At 47.4% G+C, this 17152-nt stretch overlaps 3 protein-coding genes across 6 annotated transcripts in view; 2 read left to right on the top strand and 1 right to left on the bottom strand.

Moving 5' to 3' along the window:
* The window catches only part of LOC134022682 (signal-induced proliferation-associated 1-like protein 2), a 71281-nt gene extending 61921 nt beyond the window's left edge, over positions 1–9360 (bottom strand). For all 4 annotated transcript variants that reach the window (XM_062464408.1, XM_062464411.1, XM_062464410.1 and 1 more), the window contains exon 1: positions 9204–9360. The gene's annotated coding sequence lies outside the window, so the exon portion shown is untranslated. The remainder of the gene's footprint in view (positions 1–9203) is intronic.
* Positions 9361–9812: 452 nt separating this feature from the next.
* Positions 9813–12760, top strand: map10 (microtubule associated protein 10). Its single transcript, XM_062464415.1, has one exon. It carries the CDS (start codon positions 10093–10095, stop codon positions 12643–12645), a length of 2553 nt encoding a protein of 850 aa, XP_062320399.1. The 5' UTR covers positions 9813–10092; the 3' UTR covers positions 12646–12760.
* A 137-nt stretch (positions 12761–12897) lies between these two features.
* Positions 12898–16683, top strand: ntpcr (nucleoside-triphosphatase, cancer-related). The gene is made up of 5 exons (XM_062464416.1): positions 12898–13055; positions 13799–13961; positions 14034–14136; positions 14645–14848; positions 15517–16683. The coding sequence occupies exons 1-5, from the start codon at positions 13022–13024 to the stop codon at positions 15592–15594; spliced, it is 582 nt and encodes a 193-aa protein (XP_062320400.1). The 5' UTR covers positions 12898–13021; the 3' UTR covers positions 15595–16683.
* Positions 16684–17152: the final 469 nt, after the last annotated feature.

Consider the following 17152-nt stretch of genomic DNA (forward strand, 5'->3'; position numbering starts at 1 on the left):
GCTCTGCCTGGCTGGGCGGCCTGTCTTTAAACAGGCCTGCTGCTGCAGCCTGCACACAGCACTGTCCAGCCGGCCCAGCCCCAGCCCCAGCCTGGCCACAGCCCCGACCCCAGCCTGGCCACAGCCCAACCCCAGCCCCAACTCCAGCCCCAACTCCAGCCCCAGCCCCAGCCTGGCCACAGCCCCAACCCCAGCCCCAACCCAGCCCCAGCCCCAACTCCAGCCCCAACCCCAAACCCAACCCAGCCCCAACTCCAGCCCCAGCCCCAACCCAGCCCCAACCCCAGCCCCAAACCCGGCCCCAACTCCAGTCCCATCCCCAGCCCCAGCCCAAACCCCAGCCCCAACCCCAGCCCCGGCCATGTGCATTAAGCCTCCCTTCCACTCCATCTGAGTCCAATAGCACTCCCAGCACACACCAGCAACCCCAGTGTGTCAAGCATGTCTGAAAAAAGTCAAAGAATAACATTCCTTTGGTGGAGAACCGTCGATCGCTCAGGGCAAGTTTGTGTCGTACTATTTTTGTGTGCCTTAGATCAAGGAGCAATTGCATCAGGCTAAACACAAGAGCAGAGGCTTCACCTGTAGCATCTGACAGCCACAGCAACAGGGACGTCAGGACGCCTCCTGAACCCTGAGCAGCATGTGCAGCGTGGAAGCAATGTTAGGAACACGGGAAGGGTGACATCTCCATTGTGTTCTGATTTATGAGCCAAGGAAAACAAACAAGTTAAGCATCCACAGCCTTGCTGTTTGGTCAGCTTTCTGAAGACAAAGACAGAGAAACAGACCCTGACACTTCTCATGTGTCTCCCGTCTGTGAGCTGGCAACGTGAAACCAGCCAACAAAAAGCAGATCGTTTCTCACAACTGATAAAAGGCTGTTTAGGACAGAGTTCCTTCCTGGAACACGGCTGATATCCTGCAGACCAGCACATTCCCCTCTGAGCTGCTGTCACTGGCAGAACATGGGCTGGCTCAGGGCTCCCATGGATACGACACTGGTCTAAAAGCCCCCAACTGCTTCACAGCTAGCAGTACATTGTTGATAAAGGATTTCATTTATAATAGATACACAATCTTCCAGATGCTCCATTCAAAAAAAAAATTATTACAAACAATATCCCCAGAGAAAATTGCATTTCACCCTGTGCAGTATGCTAAACCTCCCTCATGCCATCAAACGAGTTTGCAGGCAGTGGGGCTAAATTGAATAGAAACACCAGCTCATGTTCAGTCCCAATAGAAACACCAGCTCATGTTCAGTCCCAATAGAAACACCGGCTCATGTTCAGTCCCATAGAAAACACGAGCTCATGTTTCAGTCCAATAGAAAACACCGGCTCATGTCAGTCCCAGTAGAAACACCAGCTCATGTTCAGTCCCAATAGAAACACCAGCTCATGTTCAGTCCCAATAGAAACACCAGCTCATGTTCAGTCCCAATAGAAACACCGGCTCATGTTCAGTCCCAATAGAAACACCGGCTCATGTTCAGTCCCAATAGAAACACCGGCTCATGTTCAGTCCCAATAGAAACACCGGCTCATGTTCAGTCCCAATAGAAACACCGGCTCATGTTCAGTCCCAATAGAAACACCGCTCATGTTCAATCCCAATAGAAACACCGGCTCATGTTCAGTCCCAATAGAAACACCAGCTCATGTTCAATCCCAATAGAAACACCAGCTCATGTTCAGTCCCAATAGAAACACCAGCTCATGTTCAGTCCCAGTAGAAACACCAGCTCATGTTCAGTCCCAATAGAAACACCAGCTCATGTTCAGTCCCAGTAGAAACACCAGCTCATGTTCAGTCCCAATAGAAACACCAGCTCATGTTCAGTCCCAGTAGAAACACCAGCTCATGTTCAGTCCCAATAGAAACACCAGCTCATGTTCAGTCCCAGTTAGAACCCTGCAGCCCTCATCTGGTCTGGAGTTACTGCAGAGGTTAAGTGAAGGATACTGGTTCCAGAAGCAACCCCACACACACACACACACACCACACACACACACACACACACACACCACACACACACACACACACACACACACACACCTTCACAGGACACACACACACACACACACCTTCACAGGACACACACACACACACCACACACACCACACACACCACACAAACACACACCTTCACAGGACACACACACACACACCACACACCACACACACACACACACACCACACAAACACACACCTTCACAGGACACACACACACACACACACACAAACACACACCTTCACAGGACACACACACACACACACACCACACACACCACACACACACAGTAGATGAGCGCTCAGGACATTAAAGCACATCTGTCACGGATGTGCTCCATTTGACTCGTTAATTACAATCCACCTCCATCAGAAAGAGAGCAGCATGCTCTCCTCTGACACAACTCATCCGTTGTCTATGTGCTCCGAGGTTCTTCTGAGTCCATCTGACAGTCAAGGACACACATTTGTCTGTGAAATGGTGTGTTAGACTACGTTTGGTTGACGGCTGAAGGGCCAAAAGGTTTCAAACTGTTTATGTCTGGTGAGTGAATGTGCTCAAGCCATCTGTTCCCTTCACCTTCACAGAGAGAGAGAGGGAGGAAGACAGAGAGACAAAGGGAAAGGACTGAGAGAGAAAGGTGGGGCAGACAGAGGAAGAAAGTAAGAAAGCAAGTGAGAGAGATAGCAGGTTTCCTCTATGTTACTATGGCGTTTCGTTGTTTGTATTCTTCCCCTGCTACCCAAATTGCACATGTCTGTTGATTCGATAGCGATTGCTGCCCTTGCTCACGTTTGTATTTTAGGTGCATTATTATGCTGAAGTAGTTTTAATGAATAAATAGTGGGTTTATTGTTATTATTTGCTACAGAATGCTTAGCCTATCAAGATCAAATGAAGCAGACAGTGTACATGCTTCCGAGTGGCCTACCTTACATTTACATTTAGTCATTTAGCAGACACTCTTATCCAGAGCGACTTACAGTAAGTACAGGGACATTCCCCCGAGGCAAGTAGGGTGAAGTGCCTTGCCCAAGGACACAACGTCATGTGGCATGGCCGGGAATCGAACCAGCGACCCTCTGGTTACTAGCCCGATTCTCTAACCGCTCAGCCACCTGACTCCCCACCTTAATCGATAAGCTAGGCTACTGACCATTTACAATAAGTTGTTACTTTATTTATTATTAATTGGCAGCATTTATGCCATTTAGAACATACTTTATGAGTGTAAGGTGTCTTTAAGTAACCTCACTTTATTGCTTGCTAAAAAAATCTGTCTGGACACACTGGACACTCGGGTGAGGGGAGAGTTGACCCCCTGGGTCAGCCCTGGCCCCTGGGTCAGCCCTGGGCTCTGGGTCAGCCCTGGGCTGTGGGTCAGCCCTGGCCCCTGGGTCAGCCCTGGGCTCTGGGTCAGCCCTGGCCCCTGGGTCAGCCCTGGGCTCTGGGTCAGCCCTGGGCCCTGGGTCAGCCCTGGGCTCTGGGTCAGCCCTGGCCCCTGGGTCAGCCCTGGGCTCTGGGATAATGACTGACTACCTCTCAGTCTCCCTATTGTGGCCATGGTAAAAGAAATGTAGACAAAACATGAATTAAGGGTCAGCAACTTTCTGTGAGTTGTTCTCCAACGTTACAGTCAGGGAAACTAATGAGTCCCCATGGGAACCAGAGGTGTAGACATGTTTTATATGGGGAGTCATTTTCTTTTGGGTTCATTAATCCATAATGCATGAACTGCATGAGGTGTTTTGCTGTGACATTGTTTAATGATTGGAGAAACAAAGAGAGATGTTCAGACTCTCGCTCTCAGCTCAGAGAGACTCAAACAAGAGCTGTTGGCTCAGCAGATCACAGGGCAGGCAGGTCACGGTGAGACCACTGTGTCAACATGGGAAGACAAAGACAGTATCCCTCTTGGGTTAGAAGTGGAAACACTCCTGGATGGAGGACAGCCGTCTGACCCTGCAGCCGCCTGATCCTACAGCCGTCTGACCCTGCAGCCGCCTGACCCTGCAGCCGTCTGACCCTGCAGCCGCCTGACCCTGCAGCCGTCTGACCCTGCAGCCGTCTGACCCTGCAGCCGCCTGATCCTACAGCCGTCTGACCCTGCAGCCGCCTGATCCTACAGCCGTCTGACCCTGCAGCCATCTGACCCTGCAGCCATCTGACCCTGCAGCCGCCTGACCCTGCAACCGTCTGACCCTGCAGCCGTCTGGGGAAGCTCCTGTGTGAGACCACATCAGAAGGAGCCGGGATCCTCCTGATAAGAGGGTTCGAGTGGCCTCCATGGTTTAGAGAGAAACTGCAGATGAGATGGGCTGGATGTCACTGCTGTGGTGCTGGTCTGCTGCTATAACCTGGATCATCATCATGTTACAGATTGAAAACAACAAAGGTTGCATGTAATCAGTGGTGTTCTGTAAACAAAAAGCCTTATCTTATCTAAGATGATCATATCCACTGCTCCTGTAATCCTGTAGCTGTGCATGTGGTTACTGTGGTCAAAGTGGGTCACCAGGGGGCTCAATGCCCCCCTCCCCTCACCCCCTCAACTCTGCTCCTCACCCCTCACCCCTCTTCTCTTCTCTCCCCTACCCTCACCCCTCCCCCTCCCCCTCTTAACCCTCCCCTCCCCCTCCCAGGGGGGCACCGTGTGTAACCAGAGCTTGACTGCTCCAGAGCCATCTGCCACCCTGTGCCCCTGATCCCTGGGTCAACGTCTGCCCTCCAGGCACTGCCCAGGTGCTGCCCCGGTACTGCCCCGTGCTGGTACTGCCCCGTGCTGGTACTGCCCCGTGCTGGTACTGCCCCGTGCTGGTACTGCCCCGTGCTGGTACTGCCCGCATTTCCCAGGTCTTCACTGGCATGCCAGCCTGCCTGGGTGGCAGGACTGAGGGACAAACTGTTTCATCCCCAAAGCGCTGATCCCAGGATGTGTGAACCACATGAATAATATCTGTCCCAAGATGATGTCCATCTGTGCTCTGCCCGAGCTTAGCCACATCTGTAAGGCCAAATTAATCTGCAACACGACCGACAAACACAAACAAATACGCCAGCGATCACGCGAGACCATGCTGTCAGATGGCCTGTGCTGGTTTCTCCCACAGGAGGGTGAATCTCATTTGTCTACAGCTTGTCTAGAGCAGGAAACACAGAGGATAGGAAACAGAGCATCAGTGTTGTCTATCCGTGGTCCCTAATGCATGACAACTAAACACGGTGCTTGACCAAGCTGTTAAAACATGCCATCTTGCTAAGCATCAAGCCCTTTACACATGAAAAGACATGCATTATGCGCAGAGCTAGGACACAGCCAACTACAGCCCGGTGAGAAGCAGCGATCTATACAATCTGTCTCGGTTTCACTGTGGCCCAGTAAGTAGCGTCATTGCAGAATTCACTCACTACTGTGTGTTTTCTATAGGATACTCTTTTGCGGATAAACTCTTAGTGATTATGTTACCAAATCTGAAACATTGGCCGACAACTCCCAGACAGACACAGCTTCACCTGTCTGTCCCCACATAGCGGCCAACGGTAGCTAGCTAGCCACATGACTAACGCCCGTGGTATAGCCAGGTTACTATGGCTAGTCGAAAATTCAGCGAATTGTTTATATGATTAGAAATAGCTAAATGTACAAAGGAACACACATTATGTCTGTTTAACGAGAAGAACCAGCAAACTGTCACAGTCTGAAATATTTACAACGGGCATTGCACTGGTTAAAACTAATTGGGGCACAGGGGAGTGATTAAGGAACCCCGTCAGAGTGCTGGGTTGACAATATTGTATTCACAGAGGTGCGAGGGATGCAATATGAAGTCATCCGTTTTTAATCAAGTCCCCCACAGTCAGTGATGCTAGGGCCCAGTGATGGCTAACACTGCAGGTCTGTGGAACTTCATGAAGGTGACTCTTCCTTCCTCTACCGACTGTACAGGGCGCACACATCCATCCCATCAGAGCAGCACAACCACACTGGGTCCTGCCTGCACAGCCTCCATCTCGTGGAAACGGCACCAACAAACAGAGAGTGGCACTGTCTCTGTGGATCAGCTCAGAGAAACCTGAACCCTGGGCTGCACGGACAAGCACGCACACAACCACTCAGAACACCAAACTGCTATCTAAACAATGTCTGATAAAACAAAGGGGACAAGGAGGGAGAGTCAGAGAGAGAGAGAGAGAGAGAGAGAGAGAGAGAGAGAGAGAGAGAGAGAGAGAGAGAGAGAGAGAGAGAGAGAGAGAGAGAGAGAGAGAGATGGAGAGAGATAAAGAGAGAGAGCAGTCTCAGGTCTCTTAACAGAGCCAGGCAGCATGTGATTCCAAGCCTGATGGATGGTTAGTTTAGGAGAAACAGGATTCGGTTGGGAGGCCCTTTGTGACTTTTGCTTTAGCAAGGTTTCCTGATCCCAGTCACATGCGGGGCAGGTGGCCTCTGCCTGTCACACAGCACCCCAGGCCCCTGCCTGCCTCACGGCCACACAAGAGAGAGATGCACGACCCTTGCAAGGCCTCAGTCATTCAGCAGATCCCTTCTCTCACTGCGCTCCACATCGTGATCGTTCAGCACGTCGGCAGCAAAGCACCGTGGGAAAAGGGGCTGACTGGAAGAGGCCATGCTCACCCCAGTCAGCGCCTCGGCCAGGGTTCAGCCTCGGCTGGTGCTCTGAGAGGAGGAGGGGAAGGAGAGCTCAGCCTCGGCTGGTGCTCTGAGGAGCAGGGGAAGGAGAGCTCAGCCTCGGCTGGTGCTCTGAGAGGAGGAGGGGAAGGAGAGCTCAGCCTCGGCTTGTGCTCTGAGAGGAGGAGGGGGGGAGTTCAGCCTCACAGACACCTACTGTACCTTTTCATTCATATTCTGCAGCCAGTAGGACAAGGCCCATGACACAGCCCTGGTGCACCAGGTGACAGTCAGGCGAACACTATTCCAACACGTGCAGAGCGTGATGTCACCGACGAGACGTACGGAGCGTGAGGCTAGCGAGCTGTGGCCCCTCCCCGGGCTTGCAGACTTCCAGGGGACCAATCACACCGGCCACTGGGCTCGTCACAGGAAGCTGTTCCTAGAGCTAACCTGACAGGTGCCTCTTTGTTCATGCAAACGCCCATTGTTGTGCATAACTTTATTTTGAGAGACGCATCTATCAGGCTCAATTACCCATTGTCTGGTTAGCCATGCAGAAGGCACTGTTCCTGCCCAGATGAAAGATAATCTTTTACTGAGGGGACAGTTCCTCATGTTTCACCCCCAGGGGCCTCTCTGACACCAGGGGCCTCTCTGACACCATGGCAGGAGGTTGCGGCAGTCACTCTCTATTCAGTCTTGCTCTGAAAGGCCTGCCTCGGTCCTGCCTCGGTCCTGCCTCGGTCCTGCCTCGGTCTTGCCTCTGTCCTGCCTCTGTCCTGCCTCGGTCCTGTCTCGGTCCTGTCTCGGTCCTGTCTCGGTCCTGCCTCGGTGCTGCCTCGGTCCTGCCTCAATCCTGTCTATCACCAGCCACACTTCAAATGAGACTTTGTGAGAGTAGATCCAATTCGAATAAGTTCAGTTCACGTTATTGATCCTGAAGAATAAGTGTTCAGGTAACATGTAGAATATATATAATAGTTGCAAGGAATCATCCATATTTTCCTCACTCAGTGTAAAACCATCAATGGGGAGGAGGCACCATGGAGCAGACACCTTGACATCATGTCAGCTGGACATGTTAACCAAACAAGTGCTTGTTTATTAGGAAGAGACGCTGCAGGCTGACTGAGTCAATATTATCCAGACAGATCTCAAACAAAGCCATCCTGTTTAAAGAACTTTTCCCTTTTCCCCTACCTGCATCTAGACAAATAACTAAAAATATGCTTTCTCCTAGGTGACTTAATTTAACTCTGGTTGCAAATATAACAAAGTAAATACCAAATGAGGAACTTGGGAAAGTCAGTTTGGAAAAGTTGTTGGATGTAGACAAGGGAACCTCAATTATCAGGCAATCTTGTTGATGTTGTAGCTTCTGACAGTTGACACTCAGCCAAATCCTTTTGTGCAAAGTTAAATATATTCATTTGACTGAAGCAGGCGTACATGGTCAGTCGTACAGCAAGTGTACATGGACGCCATCCTATGAGCACTCCTATGCAGCGCTGTTCAAACAAAAACTCACCTCTCAAACATGGAGGTGAAATAATTCAAGTTCTTTCTGACTTGACTTTGATATAAAAAGCAAACCATAGTGGCCATAGCCAACATGCTATATCTGAACAGGTTCACACACTGCATGTTTAGTCTGCCTTTCTCAGCACAAAGAGAGAAGAACACCAATGGTTGATCCTAATCCCTGGTATTTAGTTCTATAAGGAATGTAAATCGCTGAGTAGGTTAAACTTCCTTCAATAAAACAGAAAGGGATGTAGTCAAAGGGAATAAACAACATTGTTATTTATTCTCCCATGGGGGACCTACAGCAGGCCAGACCGAGGAAGCGTTTTAAGAGAGAACAACAATGTATGAGACTGTATGACTTAAACTAAACAATGTCTGCCATCACTAGTTCAGTCTAGACAAAACAGAAACTGAACAGATGTAAAGTTCAACGGGTCTACCGGTAAGCACCTGGTCACTGAATGGCCTAGATGGAGTCACAGGGTTTCCTGTGAGACATGACGGTCTGATAAAGCTTGAAATCGTTACTGCCCCCTGACTGTACCAACCAAGTAGTGCAGCAACGAACAACGAACTTAATCAAGCCCTTAAATCATAGGAGCAGGTCAATTTACTCATAACTGTTCCTTTACAAATGTAGCCCGAGAATGAGATCCGTTGTCAAGATCCGAAGGAAATATGTCAAAGAGCGAAAATAAGACGATGGGAATATACAGAAAAACAGTTTTAAGATTTTTGGGAGAAAAATACAAAATCTTTGTAACTCAAAGAATTAACGTGAACGAGTGCTATGAGTATTATAGCTGTTAAGCGAAATAACTTAAATTAGAGGTTAACCTAACCAATTAATTTGCAGGAGCGTTTATTGTAGCTAAGTATATAATAATCAAGAGCTGCTATATCGATTCTGTAAGTTCTTACTCACTTTGATATGACTACAAACTACAGGCTACTTGTATCACGGACTCATATACTGACCAGACTGCCTTTTGCGTTTATTAATCCGAGAAAAATAAAATTTCGCTCTTACCTTTCACCTGAACAATGATCGGGTAGACGTTGTTACGATGTGTTATTATCCTTGGTGTCAAATGGAAACGATTTCATCTTCAGAAATTTGCACCATGTGAGCTCACGTCTCGTTCCGTCAGCCTCACTGACTGTAGTGTATTCCAACAACATTCACCGCCACAAATGACAGCGCCGCCGGGCAAAAGCTCCGCCTCCTACATGATTTCATCTCTGGCTTCAGTGAAAGTGAACACTCGTCGTTGTTCTGTAGGGTGTACATAAAAAAAAGGTTGAATAGAATATATAAACTTGAGCAAAGACTACATACAAAAAAAAATCTTAATGTTTTTTGCATTTTATGTCAAGTACAAATCATAATTCTAATTTATGAACGGCACAAAGGCACTACAGTGGCACCAGCTGGTGGAAATATGGATAGCGATTCTCAAATTTCAAAAGGTATATTCTGCTATGCTATTGTGCTTTGCAAAATCCTTCAGCATGGTGGGCTACCCAACGTTTATTTTCACAAACCGCACATAGCCCCCACACACTGTGCAGTTTGCGGAGCCTTAGACTAGTCTAAGAACTACATTAACCAGCGACCTCGTCATTCGTATACGTAAAATATATGCGACGGGCGGGTTTCCATGGAGCTCAATTTAATGACAAAACATCACGCTTGTGGATTAGCCGAATTTTTGTGCCTAGTCCTAGCTAAAGATAAAATATGTTTCTAAGATTGTGTTACTACGTACAACTTCTGGGCCGTGACTATCCAATATAGTGCGCTGTAAAATATTTATTTATTTGCTTGTTGGCTAAGTGTTACAGTAGCTAGCTGTTGTTACTTTTAACTAGGCTAATTACTAGTCTAGAATTATCCAACCAAGGTTTATTCTGTCAAAATGTCAAAACAACTACTGGATTATAACGACGAGACGCTGTTTTCTTTCGAGCTCTTTGTGAAATATATCCGTGTTGACAAACTAAAATCATGGAAAGGTTCGGAAGAACTCGCTCTCGGAGTTCGTCTACTGGATTTCCCAACGTTGCTCATCTACCAGCCAGATTCTGCCATGTTGCACGACCGAGATCGTGATGAATATGCGAAGAAGAATGAGCTTAGTCGTTATCAATTTGAGACATTTGAATATGCTTTTAACAAAGGCAAGTCATGTTTGTTCAAAATAAATCTGGACTCACTCCACACCCATCTTTCCAATACTCCACTATACGCTATGGTGCTGGATATGTCAGACGAGATTCCAAAATTAATGGGGACCTCCCAAATCTCTCTGGCTAAACTGATCAACCAAATACGGTGTGATGTAGAGGCCCATGGTATTTCCACTCCTTCTGCACAACGAGAGAAAACCATTGTTGGCATATTTAATCTCATGGGTCAAAATATTGGCTTTATTTCCCTGGGTTACAAACTTATAAGCTTGGGATCTAGTTTATTAACGCATATCCCAGAGAACAGGGTTCATAAAGTTGGATTAATGACCCAGCCAGACATGAAAAGTCTAGATCTTATGAAAAATGTGAAAGTTCCTTGTGAGAAAAAGAAATTGCACAGTAGCTCAGATCACAGTTCACACAACTCCGATGACAAGCCCTCCAATGTGCTATTTCAGAATAACCAAGTCAGTGAACAGCCAAATGAATCAATATTGTCAGAGGCAAAGCAGAGAAGCACCGTTTCAATTTCCACTCAAACAGAGGATCCCGAGAGGAAGCAGACACCGGGAGTTGTTCGACGTGGTGATGAAGAACCAGCTGCAGAGTGCCCTCCACACCAAAACAGCTGCTCTGCAGAACAACACAAAGGAAATGAGACAGATGAGTTGAAACTATTTAACCTGGACCTTGAGTCTTTACTGACTGAGAGCCTTGAGCCCAGCTCAGGGGACGAGTCACCCGAGGGAGAGATGAAAGGCCCTGAGTTTGACCCAACAGATAACATGAAGACCAGCAGCCCAAGACACCAAACACAAGACACAGCGCCACCTGTCCTCTGGGAGGCTGTGAGACAGCTTCCTCTGCTGAACGCCCTCCTAGCTGAGCTGTCGCAGCTGAATGTCCAGGGTCAGATGCCGCAGCAGCCCCTGTCTATTCACCCAAACCTAGCCTGGATCTACAGACCTGCTACCGAGGCCTCAGCAGGACCTGCACAATCAGCAAACTCAAGAACCAAATCACCACATAAAGTTAGACGGTCACCTAGTCCAAGCAGATTAAGGACCAGTCAGCCTCCAGGCAAGTTCTCCACTAGTTCCCCAAGGAGGGATAATCCAGACGCTGGCACTAAACGTCCCACATCGCCCTCTAGGAGGCTGGTGTATGGGACCACGAGAACGTTCCGTCTCAGGATGAAGAGAGTGACCCCAGTAACCAGACATCACGAGTGCACACAGCTGCTGGAAATACAGAAACATCAAACGAAAGGAAAGCAGTCAAGCGGTAGAATGTTCAAGTGCGACAAAAGCAGAACAGCTCTTCCCAGGAGTGCTGTTCTCAATGAAAACATTGAGACGTTAATGAGCAGTAATACAGCATTAATGAGCAGTAATACAGAAGGCTCCACGCGGCAGGAAACCATGAAGGAGGAGGCCTCCTCTCTGAGACTAGTGAAGAAGACACAGACACATTCCAAACCAGACAGGAAGTTGCTGGTACACATTCCCAGTGTTCAGCAGGTGGATCACAGCGACGAAGCCCAAGATAGAGACAAGTGTGATGATTCAGAGCTGAATCAAGCAGAGTCTAGATGTGACAGTGTCAGAGGCACAAATGAGCCTCCATCTGTCAGGGGCGGCTCCAGCAGGCTGAGCCATGCTGACTCCTCCAGTGACAGCCTGGGCGGGGCGGACGAGTACCCCGATGACTTCACCAGCCCGGACCCCGTCGATGGGTACTCTCCGGACCCCCTCAGTGATCCTAAACCTGGCTTGGTCCAGGTGAGGGGGAGCCAGCGATCTGATGACCCCTCCAGTTCCGACAGCTACTCAGAGACGAGTCAGAGGAACGTGGTGCTTCCTATGCCGATCAAAGCTACCAGCTCCCCACACAGGTCTCTGAGGGGCACACACATCATAAGGCCTCGCACCCTGGCCTCTGCCCTCAGCCTCTCCTCAGAGACCAGCCATGGAGACAGGCCAGCCTCCAGCCTCTCTCTCCGCTCCACCACACCGAAGACAGTGAAGAGAAGCACTAACAGGCGCTCTGTTTCAGGGAGTCTCAGAGCATCAGAGAGCCAGTTGAGTGACTCAATTGAGGAAAGTTTTCCAGTCAGGGGGTATTCTGTGGACACCAACATCTCCACCGATTCAAAATCCTCCCCTGAACCCCACGAGGAAGAGGAAACCAGAGTTGAACTTGGTTCGCTGGGTTTCAGGAATAGGTACCAACACATCTCTGAGCTGGTAGCTAACAAGCTCCCTGGATATACTCTGTGATAGGCCAAACATGTTCGCAAGGTATATGCATTTGATAAAATTAATATGTATGTCTGCTGCAGAATAAGCCATCTGTAGGCCTATACAAAATGTTTTATAAAGTATCTTAAGTAAGCCTTTGATCTCCATTTGTTGATGTATTTTTCCCAAGAGCACTGCATACATATTTGTAGAAAAAAAATCCAATTGTGGACAAGTTTAGTGTCATTTTCAAACTGTAGGTTTAAGCAAACTAATGTAAACCTATTGCCTCGCGGCATTACAGGCTGTTGTGTGGATTGTGCGCATGTGTGCACGTATCTGTACGGACATGACGAGCACAGCACAGACTCTGGTGAACTAACGTTTGATAGACAGAGAAACCGGAGACACATAAATGATCAAGCACGTTTTCTTAACAGGACCTCCGGGTAAATATACACTAAGTAATAAATGCGACGTTTATCAATGTCCTAATTATCTCCCAACGAGTTAGTGCTAGCCTTGTCGTTTCATGCTAATCGCATGCTTTAGCTAGATTGCTAGTAAACCCCTAACAACAGCTGATGGCACAATAATATAATCCGGTCATTTATAAATCACAACAATAGTAAATGGTGTATCACACACGGACACACATACCGATATATAGGCTATCCGTCTCGCTAGAAATTTGTTTTTGTTTTGAAATCAACGTAACAACCGATTTTAGACTTGAGCTGACAGCTTTGAAATGTGTACATAGTTTATAGGACAGACAATATGATCAAATACATTCATTTTTAGTCCAAAATAATTGAATACAATTGAGACAGTTTGACTTAATGCTTACCTTCCTAAATGTTGTCAAGTCCTGTGACTGGTAGGCCTATTGCCTGCTGCTCTGTCTCTTGTTAACCCTTGTGTTATCTTCGGGTCATTCTGACCCATCAGTCATTGTGACCCACCGTCGTATTGCGACAACTTTACCGCATACAAAAACAAAGTGAAGCATTTTCTTTTAACCGTTGGGCTGTCTCAGACCCCCCACATTGCGAAGGTTAAAAGAAAATTATTTTTATTTGTTTTTGTATTGGGTAAAATTGGGTAAACACAACGATGGTTCGTTATGAACCTTTGGGTCATGTGACCCGAAGGCAGCACGAGGGTTAATAAAACTCCGGCCTGGTGTAAGGTGTCGGGAAGACCACACTGGTCCAGAAGGCTTGTGAAGCCTTGGTGTCTTCAGGCGTGGCGGCGGAAGGCTTCTACACGGAGGAGGTCAGGGAATCGGGGAGACGAGTTGGCTTTGATGTAGTCACCCTGGATGGGAAGAGAGGACACCTGTCTAGAGTCAGGTAGCGGTCACGTCACACATCGACCTAACTGGATATTTGCAGCTGTAATGATTCTCTGCCCTCGTTAACTAGGGGCAATGCCGGTGCCTCTCGTGGCAGACGGGAACACGTTGTCGGGCAGTACGTGGTTGATCTTTCATCATTTGAAAGCCTGGCTCTCCCTCTCTTCAAAAATGTAAGCTAGCACCTCTAAATTACCACTATTAGTAGCTCACAGTAAGTGCCGTACCCCTCCCCCCACTTATCAACACATCTGAGCAGTCATCTGATGTGTTGATGCTATAATTTAAGGACAAAAAACGTATAAATTCCATAGTGACATTTTTAGTGCTCATGGTGCCGTCTGGCTGTCAGTGGTCCTGATGAATCCCCCACGCAGAGATCCTGGCTGGTGTGCACACGCATGAAGGCCTTCTAGCATTAGCTACACGTGTTCCACTTATCAGCCTGTTTATTTAGCCTGGGGTTCTCCAAACTGTCTCCACGTTTTGGCATTAAAGCAGATCCTGCCCCTCACTTGAAACATTTAGGTCTGATAGAAACACAGTACATATGTCAAACACATGAGAAGTTGCATGTACAGTAAAGACGTATACCCCCATAGCTCAGTGGTGGTTTACACCAGAGACCATCTGTTCTGTATGCACTGATAGATGACTGACCATAGCACGCTTGTGGCTCAGGTTGTCCCTGCTGGAGGAGACCGGGGGAAGGTGTTTGTTATTGATGAGATTGGGAAGATGGAGCTGTTCAGCCAGTCGTTCGTTAGGGCGGTGAGACAGGCCCTGGACAACTGCTCCATCCTGGGCAGCATCCCCCTCCCCAAGGACAACCCTCTGGGCCTGGTGGAGGAGGTGAGGGCCAGGGGAGATGTCAAAGTCTTCACAGTGAGTCCACACACACACACACACACATCTTTTTTGAGGTGTCTCAAAAAAGCTAGACATAACAGGAGTTGTTTCAATTAGTAGCAGCACAGTAAGATAGCACTCCCTCTCACATGCACTCATAGCTTGATGCACTTCTTGTTTTGATCAGACAATCCGGTTCAGTCCCTCAGTCTGGTCACTAATGGGAGCTCAGCCCAGAGCCCAGGGATTAAACACGCATGATTCAACCACAAAAGATCGTCTCAGCCACCAAAATGAGTTTTCACAGTTTTCACACTTGAAGGACTCGTGACAGAATCCTTTTTAGTACATAATAAACACACAGTACCCAGCTGTTATCTTATCATCATTTATGAAATAAGAATGATCACTTCTGTCTTTTTGACCATGATGTGGAGTTGTAGTGGATCAGGCATAGATTAAGCTTCCTAAGGATCATGGGATACTAATGCGGATGTGTTGGGACATCTCATTCTGCAGAATTCATCACAGTATAGTAAACATTTTGGGAGCACATCCACCAACAGGAAGAAAGTAGCATGTTAGAATTTATCTATCACAGCATTAGTGATCCTAGTTAACTTGTGGATGTGTTTGGAATTAGGTCCTCAGGTAAAAAAATATAAATGAGAACATTTGTCTTATTCTCTTCTCCTTTTGGCCAGGTGTCCAAGGAGAACCGAGATGTCATCTTACAGGACATAGTGTCTGCAGTACGAGACAGTCTGAAACAAACTGCCTAGGAGTTCAAACACCAGCCTGGATCAAGTCTGACCAGCCGAGATGCAGAAGCATCCATCAAGTCTTGGAGATAAGCTGATCCCCTGCTGGGATAAACGCAGCCTGTTAATCTTGTGAAGCTTCAACTTTCAACTCTTCTGATTCTCTTCGCCCCAGTGTGCTGCTTGTCCAGCCAGTCGTTCTCAGACATTAATGGAAGATTCGCACGCTCCTTACAACACGTGAGCCGACCTGGAGTGCTTCATTTCACATGGAGGATTTAGTGCAGTGTGTCACATGCATACATTTATGTAAGCAATCAAGCTTTTCTTTTTCTCAAAATGGATTGCGTGATGAATAATGGATGAGTGTGTAGCAGAGGACCAGGAGGGCAGATGCACCTCCAGGACTCAGAGGAGCTGTGACGGTTTGTTGTGGCCCTTCATCTCACATGAAAGCCTCCGCAGACGACAAGTTTCCTCCAGAACGACAGAGGCGTTGTGTGTGGAGGTCTGTGGTCGACTGTAAGGCCATTCATCACAGTCCTCACTGTGGTCGACTGTAAGGCCATTCATCACAGTCCTCACACCAGCAGGCTGCCAGCTTGTCTTCTGGAACTCAGAAGTGCTCATGCAACAGCAAGAAGAATAAATATTTGAAAAGACAGTCTTCCATGTGTTTTATTCATGACTTAATGAATAAGGACACATGCATTGGGGAAATAAATTACAGAAAATTACCCATCTTGGGCAGTATAGTGGAGGCAAAATAATCCAGACTGTACTGTAATAACCATATTTGAAGGTTTTACACAATGATTTGCCCAAATTACTGGGTTTGGCCCTTATTTATTTTTGAAAGGATAGTAAACATTGTAGTAAGTAGGAACAGATGTGGGAAAGTCTTGATGTTTTCAGTGTTCGAATCAGATACTCAGCAAGAGAACGCTGAGGAAACAGGGTTTTGTTGTTTATTCATAATATATTAATATTTTACACTCTGATTTTGTAATCAGATTTGATTTTTGGTTGTGTGGAAACAACACAAAAAGATTACTAGTTATGTAAATAACAGTAAATAAAGGAGAAATAAGCTCCCTTTTGTTTAAAGTTTGATATTTGTGAGATATTTGTTTTCCATCTAGGTTGGTATATAAATCATATGAGAACCACAAAGGAGAAAGAAACATTTTTCATAATTACACTTTACTGAGGGTTTAACATTGTTTTCAGATGCATTTGAAAGGTTTTAGTGTGTTAATGCAGGTCAGCAGAGGTCCATTAGAGGTCCCCGTGTTGTCAGGCTTGCATTAGAGGTTCTGAAGCTAACAGCTCAGGGATTTTCAACAGACATCTGCATTTAATAGGTCAGGTTAAAAAGCTTTTATGATATTCATGTTTGTTTGTTTATCCCGTGGAGTTTGTACTTGGCCTGAACTCATGAGTGTCTGTCTCAGCGCTGATAGCCCTCACGCTGCGAAAAACAGCACTGTTAGCCCTCACGCTGAGAAAAACAGCACTGTTAGCCCTCACGCTGAGAAAAACAGCACTGTTACGCCCTCACGCTGGGAAAAACAGCACT

Source organism: Osmerus eperlanus, chromosome 6, assembly GCF_963692335.1.
Source record: "Osmerus eperlanus chromosome 6, fOsmEpe2.1, whole genome shotgun sequence".
In the NCBI taxonomy this organism is placed as follows: Eukaryota; Metazoa; Chordata; class Actinopteri; order Osmeriformes; family Osmeridae; genus Osmerus; species Osmerus eperlanus.

Bases quoted from the DNA above. Each gene is read 5' to 3' on its own strand.
- map10 (XM_062464415.1), top strand. From the start codon at position 10,093: ATGTCAAAACAACTACTGGATTATAACGACGAGACGCTGTTTTCTTTC.
- ntpcr (XM_062464416.1), top strand. From the start codon at position 13,022: ATGATCAAGCACGTTTTCTTAACAGGACCTCCGG. The intron at 13,962-14,033 runs GTAGCGGTCACG...CTCGTTAACTAG, and splicing joins GGACACCTGTCTAGAGTCAG to GGGCAATGCCGGTGCCTCTC. The intron at 14,849-15,516 runs GTGAGTCCACAC...CCTTTTGGCCAG, and splicing joins GAGATGTCAAAGTCTTCACA to GTGTCCAAGGAGAACCGAGA.